Genomic DNA, 22,159 nt, shown 5'->3' with positions numbered 1-22,159 from the left:
AAATTTATTTTTAAATATTCATCTTTTTGTTTTTATTGTCTGTAAATGACAAGAAAAACAAAGCATGCTGTGGCTGGGAATTGTATGCCAAAAGTCAAAGGTTTGACAGCAGTTTCTTCCATCTTAAGTTGCTGGGGTATATTTGTAGCAATAGCCAAAAATACATTCTATGGGTCAAAATGATTGATTTTTCTTTTATGCCAAAGTCATTTGGATATTAAGTAAAGATATTTTGTAAATGTCTTACTGTAAATATATTAAAACTTAATTTTTCATTAGTAATATGCATTGCTAAGAACTTAATTTGGACAACTTTAAAGGCGATTTTCTCAATATTTAGATTTATTTTTATTTTTTTTGCACCCTCAGATTCCAGATTTTCAAATAGTTGATTCCAAATATTTACCGATACTAACAATCCATACATCAGTGGAAAGCTTATTTATTCAGCTTTCTTATGACGTATTAATCAAATTTTTTTTTAAAAATTGACCCTTATGACTGGTTTTGTGGTCACAGTTAAATTTTAAACATGAGCCAAAGCATGAAAAAGTGTTAATTCTAAAAATATAAAGTATATTTGGTAATTAATTTTTTTTATGTTTTTAGCAATGAAAAAAAATTATTTTCTAGGAAAAATCGAATTACCAGTAAATTTCAGTTAATTACAAAGAAACAGCAAGTAACACACTGAATAAAACTGTATTTTGAATGAGAAAGACTCGAATAGTATATATATATATATGCTGATTTTCCTTCAAAATAAGCAAAAAAGCATTAGAAACCCCAGCAAAATCCATTTTGCCTGCTTATTTTTCACTTCTATCTCTACACCTTCTGCACTCAAGCTGAAGTACGCGTTACCCTCAGTCTGTACAGATCGATTTCACAATGTTATCAAGTGCATATCAGCCCCATTTATAGACACCCGGACAAATATTTACAGTGTGCCCGCCATGACATGTCTGGCCCTCCACAGCGAATGTCGAGTTACAGCCCTGCCCAAATGCACACACACACTCCAACAGCGCAAAAAGAGCCTGTGTTCTGTCAGTCCAAAAGGGAACATATGTTTCTTTCTTTTCATCGTTAGAGAGAGAGAATGAAGAGAGGGAGGAAAGGAAGGAAGCAGGGCGTATCAGTTGATCAGTGTAAGTATGAGAGCTGAAAGTGTGCTGAGAGGGCCTCTGTTTACACACTCCACTCACAGAAAGTACGGACTCGAATGTACGATGACGAGAGCTGTGCTGTTTATATCGCAGTATTTATTGAGCAGGATAGTTTTACACTATTTAAGAGTGCCAATGAAAGTGTAAGTAATGCTAAACAGAGCAGGATGTGTTCCAAATGGGTCAAGTTGAGGAAGACAGTGAGTTTTATTGTTTGTAGTTCTTCTTTTTACTGGAAAAAAAATAGTAATTGTCTTTTTGCATGTTAGTCTGTGCATTTGTGTTGTAGATTAGTTCACTGCATTTGTCACAAGATGAAAGAATGAATTGAGAGGTGAACTAGTCATTTATGTTTCTTATAATTTAGCATTAGCTGCAAATTTTTTGATTTCCTCATTTGGAAAATGATGATTGTTTTTTAACTTGTATGGGTAATTTGAGATTTGTTCATTTTGCTGTGCAACGCTGAACGAGAGTTGGTAAAATGATCTGAAATTCTAACATGAATCTGCTCTTTCCATCATTAATGTAGCTTCTATCATTTTTTCTACAAGTTTCATTGTTAGGACAGGTGGCGACATGTTACTGGCCATTCCAATTCATGAGCGAGTCATTGAATCATTCATTGAGATGATTCATTCAGAAATAGATCAAGTAACTTTCTTTATGAGTGTTCACTGAATCAGTTTGTCAACCAGTTCATACCAGAACATTGATTAAATCAGACACAAATTCAAGTGACTGTCTTTATGAATCATTGACTCATTTTTCTCAGTTTTCGTGATATGAGTGATCTGAATACATTCACACACACACACACAAACACACACATGCCCTACTTTTTCAAAATGACCATTTCAGTAATCATTAATTTAATTTCACTTAACACTTAAAAAATAACACATACCCTAACCCATGCAACAACAAAAAAGTGTTTCATAGCATTTAGGGCTGTATTATAAGAGATTATAGGGGTGGTGTATATGCATCTTGTGTATATCAAAATGTATCTGTTCATCCCAGACCATTTCCCCATGACATGTGTGTATGTGTGTGTATGAGAGGGATCCACTTATTATTAATTAGTGTGTCTGTGTGTTCTGTGGTTATGATATCATTCTCACAAAAAGTCAACATTCCTGTCTAAGTGCCCCTTACCTATGAAATATTCATTCATCCATAATAATTCAGACAGGGTGAATGTAGACAGGGCAGATGTAGGGTTTGACCCCAGCGGCATCCAGAAGAGAAACTGCCCACGCTAGCGCTTGAACAGAAAGGGTTTAAGCATAAAACTTTTCAAACTGCATTCAGAAAATATACAGTGTGCCGTACTATAGTGCCTCACAGTAAGATTACAGCTTTAACATGAAACACTTAGTAGAAGTTACTGCCTGATGCTGAAAATGTAATATTTACAACTATGCATTACATTTGACATGTCATGTTTCCTACCTCAGAAGCTGCAATAGCGAGATCTTAGTTGTTTTGCATTTAAGCATCAACTTTGTTCCAGATTTTCTACCGAAATTTATGGATAGAAACAAAAATAGACCCAAATTAGTCTTATAGAAAGAGAAGATTTAGAAAATTATTTTTATTATTACACTTATGAGATTTCTGCTGTCCTTTTTCCAAGAAAAACATCTCAAATTTGCAGAATAAAAGTCTATATTTGCTTTTCACACTTTTCAGTGGGAAATGGCCAAATCAATTAAATATGTTATTTTAAAATAAAAAAATAATTTTACAGTTCATTTTGTCTCATTTCAGTCTAGGAGAAACAACTAAAAAGTTATTTGATCTTTTCCTCTGGGATTTTTGGTTTTGTGTGTCCCACAAATTCATAAACAAACCAAAAAGTATAGAAAAAAAGACTATTTAGCATTTAAATCAAATCTGAGAGGAAGACAGCAGCAACAAATGGAGGGAGTGATAAACTGACCGAAATATTACCCCGGGGGTACAAAAATGTGGAGTGATGTATTGCCCTTGTGTGAAAGAGAGGGCAAGAACACACAAAATCCATATCACAGCGTCTGTTATCCCTCTATATCTGAATAAAATATTCAAATACAGCCATTACTCCACATTAAAAACCACAAAATGTTCACATGTTCCTCACACACGCCACTGATAGTCACATTAAACTCATCCATTAGAGCTGACCAGACAACACATATGATGATGATGATGATGATGATGGGGTGGGGGGGTGGGGATGGTTGTAATGGCTGAGACAACTTACTGTCTGTAATAAACACACACACACACACTCACACTCACAGCAAGGTTTTTCTTGGTGATTTCCTCTGTGGATGAGTCACAGCTGAGTACACAGCTCTGTCTGAAAGCCATAAGCTCTTTGCCAGACTCTTTTTACTCAATATTTGTGTATTTTTATGCTTATTAGAACAGGATGTTGTTAGCTTTGTGAAACACTGATGTCAAACTTTATTAGGATCATTTGTTAGTGTGTTTGCTCCTGTGTGAGTTGTTGTCTTTGCAACGTGTTTCAAAACAGGTTCCATAAGCCAGTCTCAAAACAGCTGCTGCCTTTGTATTTTAGTGAGTTTATTTTTAATTGTTATATGGAAATTATTTATTTATTTAGCATTTTTTCCTTTTTTACAAAGAGAAGGGGTGTGTTCTTTAAAATTTATATTCTGGAAATTAATCTATTTTGTTTCTGAATGCTACATATATGAAATAGTTGGGACTCTTTTTACTGCATTTGTAGCATGTCAGTTCCTACAGAAAACCAATTCAACTTATCCTACTGTTTTTATTTTTGATTTAAAAAAAGAAAATCAATAAAAAAAAAGAAACATTGTTCAAAACATTGTTTTGTATACTGTTCAAAAGTTTGGGGTGATTATGTTTTTTAATTATTTTTTTTTAATTAATTTTTTTATTCAGACATTTATGATATTACATAACATTTTGATTTCAAATAAATGCAGTTCATTTGAACTTTCTATTCATCAAAAAAACTATCCCAGTTTCAACAAAAAAAATATTAAGCAGTATAAAAATTTTTAGGTTATTTTTTTAACAATGTTATTAAATTTTTTAATAACATTTAACAATTTTGCTGTTTTTACTGTATTTTTAATCAAATACAAATCTTACCAACCCCGAACTTTTTAATGGTAGTGTGCATGTGATGAATTTCCTTACAGCCTTTTCCCTGGTTCCCTCAGTAATAAATAACCTGAAAGTTGATGTGCATAAACAAAATAGCCAGACAATGTCATGTTACATGTTTTTTTTTTTATTATTAATCATTAAAGTTTCACATTACAGCTTTCAACTGACACATGCTTGATTTACTCCCAAATGAAATATGTTAAGTGTCAACGTTCATGAATTTTTTTTTTATGGAAAATCAGATGCTCTGGTTCATTGTGCCACCATCATTCTGATTTGTTATGCTAACTTTTATTGGGATATTGCTATCCTAATAACCCACTGCATTTCTCTCCATCTCCGTGCAGGTCACCGCATGAAGCCGGACGACCCTCATAAGCAGTTCTCCGACCGCCTGAGTGACATCGAGCGTTTCCAGAGGGCCAGTATGAGGATAAACCCTGGCAACGGGACCACCCGCTCCCACCAGACCCATTACAACCCCTCCAACTCCACACCGATACCAGGTGCGTGTTTTGTCCCTAGATGCCCTGTAGATCCAGTGTGTGTGTTTGCTTGATTCAGACGTTCAGACTCGTCACAACAACTTGCACCTCGACGTCTGGAATCTAGCAACCCCTCTCGATCTCGGCTCCCACGTCATTGCGTGTGATAGTGGGCGAGGATACGTCTTGTAAAGACGTTTGAGCATGATGTCTGCTAGCAAACCAGCAAAACTCTCACACTCTCAAAGGCACGTATGCACTTTGCTCGCAGTCTGTCTTTCTATTTTCAAATAGACATACACACCCAGGCAGATTTCACACCCCACCCGTTCTCATACACGGTAATGCTGAAATGTGCTTCTTTTATTCAGTTCTGTTTGCTCACTCTTTCTGCAGCGCAGACTGAATCACTCACTTTTCAAAAGAACTGAGACTGGTGTGTGTTTACAGTCTTCTGACTCACATTTCAATCAAGCGCTCATCTAAGAGCCTCAAATGAGTTTTATTTAGTTCCTTCGATCATAAACCTACGAATTTATTCCGTACATCTCTCATCTTCTAAGTTGGACACACAGTGGAATCTTGTATATCAAACATCCGATATGTTTTCTTTGGCTTTTATTTTGTCATTTCGTTAAACAGTTTCGCCGTTTTTATTTGTTCTTGTTTGCTCTCTGCATCTGTAGTGTAGGCAGAATCGCTCATATTTCGTAAAACTCAAACAGAGTTGGCATGTGTTTACGATTATCTAAGCAGTCGTGACTCACATCAAAAAGCGAGAAAGACCAAATGCTCCCGAGGGTCAAATCACGTCCCGCTGCACTTCTTTCATCTTTTTTTCATTCTTTTGACCATTCGCAAATCCATAGTCGAACCTAATCCCATGAATATTTATTCCTTACTTCTGTAAATCTGATAGTTCTGATAGCATGTTAAAACTAGATGCTGTGTTGTGTACAGCATTCATTTTAGTTTCTATTTCTGTCAGGTCATTTTAGGTAGCTCCACCCATTATATATATATATATATATATATATATATATATATATATATATATATATATATATATATATATATATATATATATATATTAAATATATATATATATATATATATATATATATATATATATATATATATATATATATATATATATACATATATATATACATATATGTATGTATATCCACAAAAGAAGTAAGAAGTCTTTGCTCACCAAGGCTTCATTTATTTGATCAAAAATACAGTGAAAACAGTAAAAAAAAAAAAATATTATTCCAAGGTCAATTGTTGTTTTGTGTAAAATGTGATAATATTTTTTTCACAATTTTTTGATGAATACAGATTAAAAAAAAACTGCATTTATTTAATAAAATATTTTTACATGTTTTTTTGTTTTTTTTACATGCCTTTACTTATACTTTAAATCAATTGAATGCATCCTTGCTGAATAAAAGTAAACATTTTTATACATATAAACAACAGATATATAATTTAGTTGTTTTGCAAGGCCTTAAAAAGTCTGGTTAGGACATGATGTAATGGTCAACCGGAACCCATAAAAATGTGGTTACTTTCGTAACGTTCATTATTGATGAGCAGTTTATCCACAATGAGCCAGTGAATTAGAGGCGCTGAGTGTTTTTGTTTGGGGTTTTTGGTAAATTCCTCCTTCAGATTGACCTGATTTCTGAAGGGTGGACGCTTACACAAGCATTCCTGCAAAACCAAAGCCGTGACTCATCCAGAGCTCAGCGCGAGAAGAATGGGAGATTTACTCTTAGCACTTGAGCTAGTAAAGCACGTCTAGTGTCTGTATCTGCAGGTGGATTAGGAGAGGAATTATGCCTTCATGATGGTGCTGTCAGAGACCAAGACTGCCGACACACACACACACACATCTGAAGCAGACATAACACATTAACAGAGCTTTAGCTGTCGGGAGACTGTGTGTCTGTCACTGCTGTAGGCCCGTGTGAGTGTGTGATACATCAAAACCTCACTGTTATGTCTGATATTAACATAGTTATCTCTCACCTCAGGGCACTGTCTCTCTGGCTGTCTGTCTCTTGCGTCGGCCCAACTTCACCTTTATGCCTAAATCTTAACACACACACACACATTCAGCCAGACAGCTCTGTGTGGTATGAGGTTTGCAGACAGACGTGTGTAAGATAGACGTGTTTAATCAGATTCATCATAGGGTAATTAGATGGTCTCTCATTCCACCTGAATGATGCAAACTCTATGTGTGTGTGTGTGTGTGTGGTGTTGATTGCATCATCCTGGAGTCTTGAGGCCTGCAGATTGTTGATGACTGTAAACAGATATTAAGTTACAAAATTCACAGCACAAACACCGACATGGTTCATACTAAAACAGATTTGTCTTAGGTACACACAGCTATTGTCATGCTGGTGGAGCAGGGAGGCAAATTAAAGTCGGCTTTAGTTGACTTGCAGCGACACGCTTCAGACAGGAATAAAACGAATGAGTAAAAAATGAAACACAAACACAGAGGGAGTTTAATGAAGAATCTAAACGCACACAGAGGTGCAGGCAGAGCTGTGTGGCGTTTATTCATGCGCTCATGCATATCCCACATACTGCAGAACAGACATGCACATCAAATATGTCTGTGCAAAAGATTAATTATTTTGCATAAAGACAAGGAAGTCTACTTTATGGGCCGTTAATTTTTTTTTGCATTGTTGCAGTTTTTATGACATGCTCTGCCTAAAACTGCATGTACTAGAAAAAAAAAAATGTATAATTATTTAAATGTTTAAATAATCAAGTTATTATATTAATATTAAATATTGTTTAATATTAATTAAAATGCATTATTCATTGTTGATTTTTTTTATATTATTGATATTTTTATGTCTAAATAAAACACATTTGTGAATTGTAGACATTACAATAATGAGAATGGAGATAAATGTACTTTATTATCTTGAAGATAGTGTCACAAAAATCTAATTCAGACAGTGAACAGGTTTAAATCTGAGACTATTTGAGTGTTTGAGTGTTTTAAGGAGGAGTGGTGAAAGATCTGACTTGATGGTGGCTGTGTTTGTTTTTGCTGGTTCTGAGAAAGCCTGCATTTCCACTCAGCGTTACACAGCTTCTCTCTCTCTTACTCTCTATTCTCTTCTGTCCACAATCATACTATTTAAATGAGCAATACATTTTTGATTAGATTTTATTCCTTTTTTGATTGCTATAAATTTATATTATACTATATACTTAAAAGTTAGCATGCTGAAATTAACTAATGACATCAGAATGAATCATAATTTAGGTAGCTGTATATGAACAACACCATCTACCATCAGAACAGGGTATTCCAGTGAACCCAAAAATTATTCGTTATATCACTGAATCGATCATTTGACAGAAATGAACTGATTCCTGCTCTATGCTACTTTGCTGGAAACATGTAGAGTTGCTGTCATTTTACTCATATATGTATTTTGAGTTAGATACATTGCTACTTTTAGTTAGCTTTAGTCCTCTCCGAGATGCACAAATCTCACATATTGTCCTGCTGACAGACGGTTTCTGTGGCATGCTGCTTTAATAGTGGTAGAGATCTGTCTGTCATTGACGTTGTGTATCAGCCAATCAAAATATTTGAGTGAGATGTTTATTTTCAGCAGAAGCACCAGCTGTGGCCTGAATAAGAGCATTTATACTGAAGAATTTATCATTGTGCGGTGAAAACCAGAGAGAGAGACTGAGAACAGCATGTTATTAGTGCTGTTTGCTAAGACAGGCATCACTGTTGCTACTGCTCGTGCTTACAGCTATAGACGTTTTTTTTTCAAACCCCTTACCTCAGGTTAAACTTTGGCATTACAGACAAGAATGATATTTAAAAAAAAAAAAAATATAAATTCCCATAGGCTTTCTTTTGTCTTGGACTAGCAGTTAACCACCCTAGAAAACCCACGTTATGTTTTGCATAGGTGAGCACTGCTCTCATTTTTCTCAGAAAAGGTTCAATTTTACTCGCATATGTCTCGTATCTCATATGTGTATGTGTGTTTGTCGCAGCGATTAGCTTGTTACAACTATCCCATCTTGTTCTGAGAGCAAACAGGATTTATTTGCATGTCAAATTGGCAGTTCAGTGCACTGATGCACACGCACGCACACACAAACATACTCCATAATTCCCAAAGTATCTTATTTTAGACTTGTGTAGTGGCTGTTGTGTGTGTGTGTGTGTGTGAGACAGCTGCGTTTTAATGCTGACAAGTGTTTTTAAGCGTTCTGATCATACACACATACAGGCGTCACACGCTCGAGATAAGATATGTGATAATCACACACACCTTTAACAGACACCCAAAAGACACACTGATACTTTTCTCGGCTCATCAGCAAAATTTCTGAGTTATCTACTAGAGTTATCAGAGTTCTAATGTGTGTGTGTGTGTGTGTGTGCGTGTGTGTGTGTGTAATGTGACTCCAGCATAAGATTTGATGTTTGTTTTTCTCGGCACCTTTGATGAAAACACTAGCATTGAACGTGTGTGGACAAATTTTTGTGTCGCAATCCTTCACACGTATCTAATAATCACTGTATGTGCATGAGGATTTTTATGTCAAGATAAAAGTACAATTAAGCAACAGCTTCTCTGGTTTACGTCCATGAATCAGTTTAATAATCTGAATCAACTCAGTGAACTGATTCAACCGTTCGTTTTACCATTCAAAAAGGTTTACAATGTTTACAATTAAAAGTGTGACTGGATTGCATATAACAGCATCTAATTGCGTCAAATTTTTCGAGAATCAAACAGTGCCTATGCATGAATAAATATATCAATATGTATCTATATTTATTTCTTTATTATTATTATTTTTTTGCTGTAGCATTATGGCAAGATCAGATGGACCCCCCTGCACTGAAGACTTGCAAAGTGGAAGACGACTTACGCTGGTCAAGTAAGAGACCTTACAAACACTTACAGTTAACCTTTGACTCTGACTTTATTTATTTATTTTATTATTATTATTATATATAATTTTTTTTCTTTTAAAAACTATTCTTTAGCCATACATCTGTTTCAGAAAAATAATTGTATTGTTCAGTGCTGCTCTTTTACGTTATTGGTAATTGAATGATAGTATGAATCACCGTGACATCTAAATCATCAAAAACCACACACACACACACCGTTTACCTCAAATTAATTCTTTACTATGCAGATGTGTGTGTGTGGGTGTGTTGCCGTCACAATGGGTGAATCATAAAATTAATGATCCAATCAGAATGCAGCATTTCTGTGGAGGAGCTGAAACAAACAGGATATAAAAATTATCTACTTTCGCTTACACACGCACACACACATGGAACCAGAAACATTAATAAACATTCTCAGTGTTTGAAATACACACACACACTCACTCGAAAACATTCACACAAACCCTGGCTGCCATGGACACACAGCCACATACCTGGTTCTGGCACGGTTTTCCTTCCCCACAGCAACGCAGAATTCCTTCCCTTCCTGTTCCCGCAAACCCCGAACCTCCAGACCAGCTGAGTCATTTTTTTTACCTCCAACACACACAAGATTCCCTTTGTCACACCAGCCCCTGTCACATTTAAGTTATGGCTTTCTTTAATTGCACTTTGATTGATTTACAATTCCTAATAGACTCGCTGCGTGTCAGGTGACATGTTTCAAAACACCAGATGGCAGTTTCAGCATAATTCATGCTCTGTGATGTGAGGAAATATATGACATTTATTAAATGCCACACTGCAGCTAAAAATATTGTCACTCCTCTACTGGGTGTTTCATTTAATTTAGTACACTCTGTAGTTATTTATGATAGCCTATATATACATATTTCAGTCTGCATTTTTTCCCATCAAAAATAGCTATTTAAAATGGGTTGATCTGGCATGCATGGTTCTTTTTCACACTGTCAACCATCACTAGGTAATTAAGGGTATTCACTCCCACATTTAACTGCGGTTGTCCTAAAACTCACACAAAGACAAAGTTCAGTTCTAGAATTCACAGATTTGTTCTAGTGCTTCCAAATATGCACTCAAACTTCTAAACGAATTTCAAACGTACTTCAGGTCAGTCAGTATCAGATTAGATTAATTCATCTTATTGCAAAGGAAATCATTTCAGAATCACACGTTTTCAAATATGACTATGCATTTAAAGGTGTGGTCCACCTAAAGATTTAAAAAAATTCTGTTATAACTTCCACGTCATTCCAAACCTGTATGACTTACTTTCTTCTGTGGAACACATAAGAAGATATAAAAATACATTGGAAGTGTATGGGACCCAAAACCTGTTACCAACATTCTTCAACATGCATGTCTCTTTATCACTGTCAACTGTCACAAAGTAATTAAGTATATTTACGGCAACGTTTAATGTGTTTGTCACTCTTGAAACACTGCCGTGCACACGTGGCCAAAGAGAGTTTTCTCTTCTTCATACGAAGGAAACGCATGCTGGTTTGGAATAACGTGAGGGTGAGTAAATGATGACAGAATTTAAATTATTGGGTCGACTGTCCCTTTAAGAATCAATTTTGTCTCAGTTGGCTTCAAAGAACTTGACGAGAAATCTTTGCATTTATGTGCAGAACTCATCTGAAACTTTTATTATTGAGATTATTGAGGTGATTTTCTCGGGAGAAACATCTGAGTAGTCTGAGAGTTTCATTCTGCTCTCCATTGCTCTGCATAAGAAACAACTGAGATATTAAATAGATCTCATTTTTGCTGTGGGTTCAAATAGCGTGTGGTCTGTGCTGCAGACTTGCGTGAGTTTAATGTTGACTCACCGCTCTGAATTGCAATGATCAGAAACGCCTACAGGAATAATGAGATCCAACAGTTCTTCTGTTTCATAATAATTGCTTCCGAAAGAACTGAATATTGATTCCTTTCAACATCCTAGAAGAGCAAAAGCAGCTTAATAATTGTGATTTTTGGATCAATAATAATGCAGCCGTTTCAACAAATGGATTTTAGAGTCAATAAGGTCAAAATTCCACACTGGAGACAAAAAAGGCCCTCCTGATTTATTCACAAACGAGTCTCATTGTAATCCAGGTCCTGAATCAACGACCTGATTTGTAAATCTCCAGTAGAGTATCAGATGTTTGTGAATGGTAACCTGAGCCGTCCTGATGTATGAGATGGTGGCGCAGCACATGTCCGAGATGGGCTAGTTTGCATGCGACGTGCCGTGTTGTCTTATGGACTACAGCTCTAACATAAACACACAAGATCTCCATGTTTGCCTGCGTCTCATGTTCTCTGCCTGTTGGAGCGATATGCCATTACCTTCAGTTATCATTCATCAACATCCCGTGCAAACATTTAGCCATTCAGCCCTGCTCCAGTTTTCTGCCTGCTTGTAAATATATATATATATAAGTCAAATTAGTACCTGCAAATTGGTTTAAAGCAGTTTTCTAAAAAGTCTTGAAGCTTAGTTTATATGTGACTATATAATAAATATACATTTTTTCATTATTTACAAGCAAGGTATTTCACAAAATGTATGTTGCTGGGTTAAAAAAACAAAACAAAACAATAGATACACTATTCAAACTGTAGATGGTTTGGACAAATGATGGTTGTCAAACGTTAGTGGAACATGTTTATTCTTATTGAATATGAATATGAATAGTTTGAGGCCTCTGGGTATGGCATATTTGAGTTACATGTAGTGATTGTTTGGTTGGTTCCTGTGGGTTTGTGTCACCAGTTGAGCATAAAACCACATAGTAGAAACTCAAACCATGAACAAGTAAGCGAGTCTGGGATCCACGTCATTGTACGATTGTTGGATATGTGGTATTTTCGAAATTCTACATTTTAAAGCAAATATACTTGATTTGATTGGGGGGTCTCCTACTTTTTTTCCTTCAAAAGAGCTACTTTCTAAAAATGAAAGTGGTTGAGAGCTACTAGTGTTATACAATACTTAAATCTCTTAAATGATCTATCAATCCAAACCATTATACATGGTATTGTTCAGATTTACTGGAAATATTCTGAAAGTAGTGTACTGATGCACACTGAAATGATTTGCATTACGCATGCATTACACAAACACCGGTTTCCCTTATGCATTCATACAAGTTAAAATCATATGTTCTTTCATCGAATTTCTCTCAGCAGTCTGCCTTCAGTTATGTTTTGACACAAAACGAAACTTGTGTTGCACCTGCGTGTGACTCTTACCGCAAGTTTTTCAAACTGGGATAATCAAATATGTGTTAAATGATAATTAAAATTGTTAAAAATAACCTCACGTCCGACACGTACAAAAAAAAAAAGAATTAATTTGCATCCTAGGGGGTGGGGAGTCTGTCTATATTGAATAACTCTGACTGGATCTTAAGTATGTCTTGGCGAGCTATACCTCGAATAAGGCCACAAGCTACTGCTAGCTCACGAGCGACGTGTTGGAGACCCCTGATATAGAGTATCAAGTATATATTTCAGTCTTTATGTCTCCGTGTCTTTCTTTCTCGTGGCCACATGATTTGCCTGGTCCAGGTGTAATCCATCAGTTTTTGCATTGCCATTTTACAGGTGAGGGCCGAGATTTGCATCCTCACCAGAATCCTGATCCCACACACAAACACGCACAATTCCTGCCGACTAGCTACTGCTTGCTCTTCTGTTAACAAACAAAAATCAGTTTCTACAGCAGTCAAATGAGGCAAACCTCTGTAGTGAGCCGGGTTACACGCTTGACTGTGTGCTAGTGGAACACGGCGAACTGAACTGATCACTGCGATGGGCCAAAACCCAAAGGGGGGAGGATAACAGCGTTTGAAAGGGGCCGTTTGCGGGAGAATATTAATTTTTCCATTTATTTTCATTTGGAAACATTACTGCTGAACTTTAAAGTAGCGCTTTTTCCCACCTCAGGGCCATAAGTGCCATAGAAGGAGGTTTTTCCCCTCAGTAGTCATCATGGCTTGGCTGTGCCAAAACCAAATGTCCCCTTACATTTTTTTTTTTTTTTTTTGTTTCTTCCATTGAAACTAATAATATTGTTTCTGCAGAACTTGTTCTATTAAGTATTTTTAATTCATTTTAATTTATTTATAATATGCATAAATATGTATTTTTTATGTTATTTTCCTAATACTAATATTATTCATATTAATAACGGCATTACAATGTTAGAAATACAGTTCATATAAATTCTGTTTCTGCAGATTTTTTTTCCAATTGAGAATTTTGTATTTATAATAATTTATTTATAATATTTATCAATATTTAATATTGTTCCTGAGAAATGTTATTTTCCCCATAACAATTTGTATTAATATCCATATGTATATGGATATGTGAGACATAATAAAAAACTTAGTGGATAAAACTATGCTGTCATGAAACATCAAACCATTTTGTATTATATAAATATAATTTAAGAAATGTTTTTATGAATACTTATTAATTAATAATGTTAATTAATATGAATTTTGTTCTGTAGAAAATAGTAATTTTCTCAATAATAGAGTTTAATAATATTTTCATTGCTATTAATGGTAATATTGATGTTAATACAACCCATAAGAAGGCCAGTGTAAATGTAAACATAATAAACTAAGTACTGAGAGGAAGAAAAAAATCTATCTCTATTTAAATCCTTTGGTTAAAAAAAGGGAAATTTAGTCCCTTAAATATGTTGTCATCAAACCATAATTTTTAAAAGGGGAAAATGTCACACGATTATGGTTATACCACATGGTTTCCTGTAGTTTTTAAAGAGTTTTTCCACTGAAACTAATGTAGATCATGTGTGAAGTGGTTATGCTGAGAAACACAGTTACTAGTAACTCTCTAGAGGACTGGTCTTCAAAACAAGGTCTCAAAAATGTTTTTTATGTTTTTTTATCATGTAAACAACATTTAGTTATCGTCAGCCAGGTTTAAAATTATACTCTCTTTTTTAATCATAACAACAACATGTTTCTATCCACCAAGGGCTCTGAAAGGGCTGAAGACCCCTGTTCTGGAAACTGTCTTGTTAGTATCCTGTCAGGCACTAGAGGGAGACGCCGAGTCTGAGTAAATGTGTGTCTGCGGGGGTAATGAGGGTGAACAACGTCTACAGTTTGGGTGTTATATCTGGTTTGCAGCTGTTTCTCAACTCATTTGTCAGATTTCCGCTTTTAGTAATTAATCTCGTATGGTGTGTGTGGGTGTGTGTGTGTGTGTGAGCAGTGCACAAGTAAAACTGTAGAGACTGGCAGGAATTTGTGGCCATTTCATTTCAATCAGATTCTGGTCTCCCAAAAGGGAGAAAGAGAAAGTCAACACCCCTCTGAGAGAACACATGGTCTGAGGAAATTGAAATGGAACTGTATGTTTTTCTCTCTTTCTCTGTTTCTGTTTGCAAATGGACCCAGTGCCCCAGACAAACGGGGGGAGAGCGTTTTAAACGAGTCAGTGGCACGCACAGACGGCATTCTCCTCCCTCAGGCGCTGGCATGCCAAAGCCTGCTCCAGTATCCCAGCAGCCCCTGCTCGTATGTGGGCAATAAGCATAAAAATCACGCCAGAAAACAGCACTAACTGGCAGAAACAGGCAGCAGTGCTTGTGTGCAGGTGCACAAATGTTTCTCTTACATCTGTTCATAAAGTCGTGATGCACAAGACGTGAACACCAAATGAAACTCCAGACATCAGAGCATCCCAATCTTCATCATCGTCTTCCTCCCAGCCTTATAACAATACCCTACCAGTGACTTCTTTCACTTTTACTCATCATGTGGCCTTCACAAATGACACTAGGTGGCACAAGATCAGTGTCAATAGGGTTCTGAATAGTTCATCTGATACATTTTAATTTAATGTATATTAATATTATATACAGGAACATCTATGTATTATATTAATATAATGTTAATGTAATGTAATGTTAGCATAAATATTAGTGGCATAAAAATGTAGGACTATATATATATATATATATATATATATATATATATATATATATATATATATATATATATATATATATATTACTATATATAATAACTATTTTATTTTTAAATTTAATTCAATCTTGGTCTAAATTTTAAATATATATTTTTTTAATTTAAAACATAATTGAAATTATTTATTTATTTATTTTTTTACTATTTAGTAATCATTGGGAAAGCATGAAAATTCTTTGGCCAAAATATATGGAATTTGGTGTACATATTACTCTTTTTGTGTGTGTGTGTGTGTGTGTGTAACATATATTGTTCATATTCTTAATAATATCTTGTCTTGTTATCATTATTGTGAAAAACATTATATATTTTTCATTTATAAATCATTTAAATATACAAAATCTTTAATATTTTTATAAAGATTTTAGGGTGAATTGTGATTTGTTAAAATGTAAAACTATGCCTATAATCCAAAGACAAACAATCATATATATTTAGAACTTTTTATTTTACATTTATTTATAATTTAATTTTTCTACTTTTTATTTTAAAAAAAATACTTTTTTGTTTTGATTATAGGCTGAAATGTGATTTGTAAAAACTTAAAACTGTCTACAATCAATAAACAGACAGACAATCACAAACATTTAGTATTTTTTATTATTATTTTAATTTATTAAGTCAAAATTATATATAATTTATTTTATTTTATTCAAATAAATTATAGTCTTAGTCTGAATTTTCTTTTAAATTATTACAAATGCAAATATTTAGTAATCATGAAAAAAGTAGGAATCTTGCATTCTGTAATCTTTTTGTTGTTTAAATATTAAAGTGACACATTCTTTATTTTTCTCGTCCAGGTACGGATCTGTTCCCTCAGAGGACGTCCTTCCCATCTCTGTCTCCATTAACGGCTCCTCGATTCTCAGATTCACACATGCATTATCCGGGTCCCTTCACTTACTCTGCCAACCCGTCCAGCACTGGAATCGGCGGTCTCAGCGTGGCCGGGATGCCCACCTCCAGCCGCTACCACACCTACCTGCCACCTCCATACCCCGGCAACCAGAACCAGAACTCCCACTTCCAGACCAACTCCTCGCCGTACCACCTGTACTACGGCACCGGATCCGGCTCCTACCAGTTCTCCATGGTTCCGACCGGCGGTACCGGATCGGGAGGCGACCGGTCGCCCACCCGTATGCTGACGTCCTGCACCGCGGCGGGCGGAGCCGGAGGCACTGGGGGCGGAAGCAACAGCCTGCTCAGCGCCAGCCTCGGCAACCAGAGCGATGGTGTGGATGCTGACGGCAGCCACAGCAACTCGCCCACAGCCATGAGTGCGTCCACACGCATAGACGAGTCCGTCTGGAGGCCTTACTGAGAAAGACTGAGAGAAGAAGTCGAAGTTTAGAGTAGAGGTGAAAAGTCTTGCATGTTTGATCGTTTTGTTTCTTCATCCTCCTATGACATGTCAATTGCTTCTTAGACCACCAAAGTGAACCGATGACCAGAAATGAGTCTGGACGCTCCATACGGGACAGAAATGGACCTCCGCTGATCAAAACTAAAGGAGGACAGAAGTCTCAGAATGATGATGTATATAGAAAGATTATAATTAAGAAAAGGCATCCCATAGTAATATATCAGCAACTTTTCTTACTAAAAAAGCTGAAAAACCAAAGAAAAGACATTCTGATGAGCCTGTATCTGAAAAAAAAGCCAGTTTATCCAGCCTTTAAAAACCAATCTGCCTGAACGCTGTAATTCCCAGAGTGCTTTGCGACCACGAAACGTGTCGTGCAGACAGTATGAAAGAGCTTCACAGAGCTGCAGGACTGTGGGACTTTTAATGTGTAAATATGAGGATAAACAAAGATGCTAGCCATGAGTTTCAGGTACTTTCCAAACTTGCTAAAATAGTCTTGAAATGGTGAGATGTGATCCTATAAATACAAGTGTGGAGCTTTGTGAGATGTTATGTCAGTGGGTTTTTCATAGAAACGGATTTAGGGTGAATATCACAAAACCTGTCAGGAACATATTCAGGTCATGTTTAATGAGAAATTATATTTTGCATGACTACAATGATGCTCATTTTTATTTTTTTTTAGAACCATTCATTATTGCATTTGCATTGTGACATTGTTTGAAGCACATTTGACCCTTACGTTCTTATTATTGAAATGCAAAAAAAAAAAAAAAAAAAAAGATATATTATTTCATTTGCAAATCATCTGAATTTACATCAACTTAGGCATCGTTTTCATTATGCAAAAATATTTTTTGCTTTGATTTTAGGGTGAAATATGATCTAGATGTGCTTTGGTGAGATTCACCCTTCAGTTGCAGGTTCTCGATTTGTAGAAACGTAAAACAGTGTCACAAACAGACAGGTTGTTGATTTATTTTTATTTTTTCTTGCTTCATACCAAAATCACAAACAATTTATTCATCTTTGAACTTGTGGAGAGTTTTTTTTTTTATAGCTTTAAGAGTATTTTTTTTTCTCAATGTTGATTGCTTTTTAAGACTTTCTTCAGACTATTGATTTGAGCTCAGTTTTAATGTTTTTTTTTTTTTTTTTTTTTTTTTTGAGCCAAAGAGTTTCTATTTTGTTCGTTTCCAGGTCACAATCATTTCATGTTAGTTTTTTATTTTTCTTTGTTTTAATATAAAATTGGAAGTTGTGCTACTGTAATATATTCTTTCTAAATTATACAAAAGTTTTAATGTAATGCCTATGTTTTCCAATGCAGCTTTAATGCACTAAAAGATTTATTTAAGAGGTTCGATGTCCTTGTTAAACCACATAATGAGACATTCTTACCGGATTGAATTCCACGTGATATTCAGTCATGTGCCTGAAAGGCCTCAACCATCACAAGCCAAAGAGTCCAACAATCACCTGTTGTCATTCCACATCTCTAAAGTGTGAAAAATATGTTGCTCTAAGCACCTACATTATGAGTCTATTTTACCTACCTTGTTCTTGGAATGACTGAAATCAGAGACAATAATTGGGCACGTTTGAAAGGAGATCGCCCGTGATTATTTGAATAACAAAACCATGCACAAGCTCCTACAAGGAGGGTAAAGTGGCCATGACACACACACACATACACACACACACACACACACATACATCCACGTAACAGGTGTAAGTGAATATTTCAGAGCATAACCCAGAGGTTTTTCCCATGCTCACACCTGCTGCCATCACCTGAGGGCCATGAGCCCCAAAAGAGCAAAGGAAACAAGTAGAAAGATGGATGAAGAGAGACGTATCTCCTTTCGCAATCACTGGTCATCCTTCAGGCCTTGTTATCCAAGCAGAAGTGCCCGTGTTCAGCTTGATTCACGGCCGCTTTGATGCCTTTATGTGGGCGGTTATTTTCCTTCCCATTGTGCCTCTGCTTGATTATAGCCCCAAGCTGCAGGCTACAGGAAGGATGGATTCAAAATGTGAGCTGGTCTAGTTACATGCGGGAGTCGATTCTCTCCTGCAAGGACTTCTGGGTAATAGAAACCCTGGGTAAACTAGTTGCTTCTGTGCCGTATGATTCTCTCTCAGTGCCTCGGTCTGAATCTATTAATGTGTGTGGATATCAAATCCTGTCAGTGTAACAGCTGTATTTTCTCCAAAGAGTTTGAGATGGATCAAGCTAAATTAAGATTTGCTGACCCCAAATCATACCTATTTATTTCCACTGTATCAATACTGTTTGTGTGCTTCTGCACTGAACAATCTACAGACATGAAGGTTCTGTTCCAAAACCTAACTTTTGAAAATAAAGGTTATTTACAGGCATTGAAGGTTCCGTGAAGAATCTTTCAAATCCATGGAAACATTCCGAAGAGGAAAGCATTCTTTAGATTTTTAAAAATGTTAAAAAGGCAGGAAAATAAATGGTTCTGTTCACCTAAGGGAACCAAAACATTTTTTTTCTATGCATTGCTAGGAAGACACCCTTGTAGAACCTTTATTTTTAAGAGTGTAGTGAGCTCCCTATGTATGCAACACACAATCTGTTCCAAAAAAAAGTATGAGCGGTGCAAATATGCCTGTGGGTTTCTCCCTAAATCAGTCACTTATTTCAAGGCATAAGTCTATGTGGCTAGCAGTAGGTTTTGGAACACAACCCAAATGTTGCCAGTGAAGTGAATATCACGAGTCGTGGCATTTGTTAAGTGCACAGATCCTTATAATGCTGAAAGAGTTAAAACACACTCCTGTTGAACAAATTGTCTTTTTCACTCATTGTACGTTTGTAATTATGGTTCCAAAATATGCTCTTTTGTTCCTTCATTGTGTGCTAATGATGTAGTTTTTTTTATGCATTTTAATTAAAAAAAGATCAGGATTTGTTTGTCATTTTGAATTTCATTTACTTAATGTTTATGTTTTTGTAATTCAGCCATTGATTTTACAATGCCACAAAAAAATTATATAAATTAAATTTCCTCAACATTTCCACATTTCAGTGGTGTCATATGTTTGAGATCATGCAGGTCGAAAGGTTTAACATATTTCCGCCACTTAAATAGTTCTACAGACAGAAATGAAACTATTTCTAAATTTTAAAATGATGCAGTCTACCATAGTCTAGCACAAAATATTTGCAATAACATATATCAAAAAAAATAAAAAATAACAAAACAATAAAAAGTAAAAAAGGTTTGAGGTTGGTAAAAATTTTTATGTTTTTAAACAAGTCTCTTCTGCTCACCAAGGATGCACTTACAGTATTTAAGCAAAAGTACAGTAAACTCAGTAATATTGTGTATTATTACTGTATTACTAATATTAGTAACTTGTTAATATAATATTACTATATTCATATGTATAAATATTACTATTCTTTCTGTTTTAATATATTGGAAATGTTCCTGTGATGCCAGGCTGAATTTTCATCATCATTACTCCAGTTTCAGGGTCACATGATCCTTCAGAAATCATTCTAGATGCTGATTAATTATTTTTATTATCAGTGTTGAAATTTTGAATTTTGAAACACTGTTTAATGTTTTTGTGGAAACTCTAGCTTTCAGCAATTCATTGAAATAAACAAATCTTTTGTAACATTTTAAATGTCTTTGCTGTCACTTTTAATCAATTTTATGCATCCTTGCTGATTAAAAGTACAAATTCCTTTAAATATATATAAATTACAGTCCCCAAACATTTGAACAGTAGTGTAAGTGGCCTAGAAAAACCTTTAATTTACACAAATCATAGCAGTTTTACTCCGCTAAATCTGCTACACGACTAAATGTAATGTTAATGTAGTAGTAGAAGAAATAAATAAAATTGTGTCAAATTAAGCTGTCAAACTTCACGTCCCTTGCTTATAACCCCCAAATGTGAAGGTTTGTTTTTTCAAATGCTCATGCCAACACTCAGAGTTTGTCTTCTCTAAGTGAATGTCAGTATGTTTATGTGTGGACGTGCTTTCTGTCACTTTAGAGCAGGTTCTCACTAACAGCTTGTCACTTCACACAATCGTAGCTGAGCTCAGTTTTCACGCTTTCCACCGGACAAACAGCAGCTACTCGATAGTTTCACATAGAATGGAAGAAGTGTGAAGATTCACATGGTTCATCAGATTTAACAGTAATGTCTGAAAGCCCTCAGGACACAAACACAGAGCTCTGCTGCTTCCAGACCTGTCATGCAGTCAGCACTTATTACTGTCAGAACAGGTAATTAGTGGAAAAGACTCAATTGCATGCGGTCACTTGCATCACCCTCTGCGGGACGTAAATATAAACAGTAAATCACCTAATGAGTCGTGTTAGTGAATATGACGGGGCTGATGGGAGTCTGCAGCATTTCAACAGAAAATAAGAACACTACTGTCTTGATTTTGGCATTGAGTTAGCATTCTGTTATAGCACAAACTTGACTTGTTTCTATCTATCTATCTATCTATCTATCTATCTATCTATCTATCTATCGTTCTATCGTTCTACCGTTATCTGTTTATCTATCTATCTATCTATCTATCTATCTATCTATCTATCTATCTATTTATCTATCGTTCTATCGTTATCTATCTATCTATCTATCTATCTATCTATCTATCTATCTATCTATCTATCTATCGTTCTATCATTATCTATCTATCTATCTATCTATCTATCTATCTATCTATCTATCTATCTATCGTTCTATCGTTCTATCATTATCTATCATTCTATCATTATCTATCTATCTATCTATCTATCTATCGTTATCTATCTATCTATCTATCTATCTATCTATCTATCGTTCTATCATCTATCTATCTATCTATCTATCTATCTATCTATCTATCTATCTATCTATCTATCTATCTATCTATCTATCTATCTATCGTTCTATTTATCATTGTCTGTCTATCTATCTATCTA

At 35.3% G+C, this 22,159-nt stretch overlaps 1 protein-coding gene across 2 annotated transcripts in view; it reads left to right on the top strand.

The window, feature by feature from the left end:
• The window catches only part of LOC113056658 (runt-related transcription factor 3-like), a 55,705-nt gene extending 35,466 nt beyond the window's left edge, over window positions 1–20,239 (top strand). For both annotated transcript variants that reach the window (XM_026223452.1, XM_026223453.1), the window contains 3 exons: window positions 4,667–4,825; window positions 9,689–9,760; window positions 16,627–20,239. In XM_026223452.1, the coding sequence (XP_026079237.1) occupies window positions 4,667–4,825; window positions 9,689–9,760; window positions 16,627–17,150 (755 nt within the window). In that variant the 3' untranslated portion in view covers window positions 17,151–20,239. The remainder of the gene's footprint in view (window positions 1–4,666; window positions 4,826–9,688; window positions 9,761–16,626) is intronic.
• Window positions 20,240–22,159: the final 1,920 nt, after the last annotated feature.

The sequence above is a fragment of the Carassius auratus genome, chromosome 38 (assembly GCF_003368295.1).
Source record: "Carassius auratus strain Wakin chromosome 38, ASM336829v1, whole genome shotgun sequence".
Lineage (NCBI taxonomy): Eukaryota > Metazoa > Chordata > Actinopteri > Cypriniformes > Cyprinidae > Carassius > Carassius auratus.
This window is presented reverse-complemented; position numbering and strand designations above follow the sequence as displayed.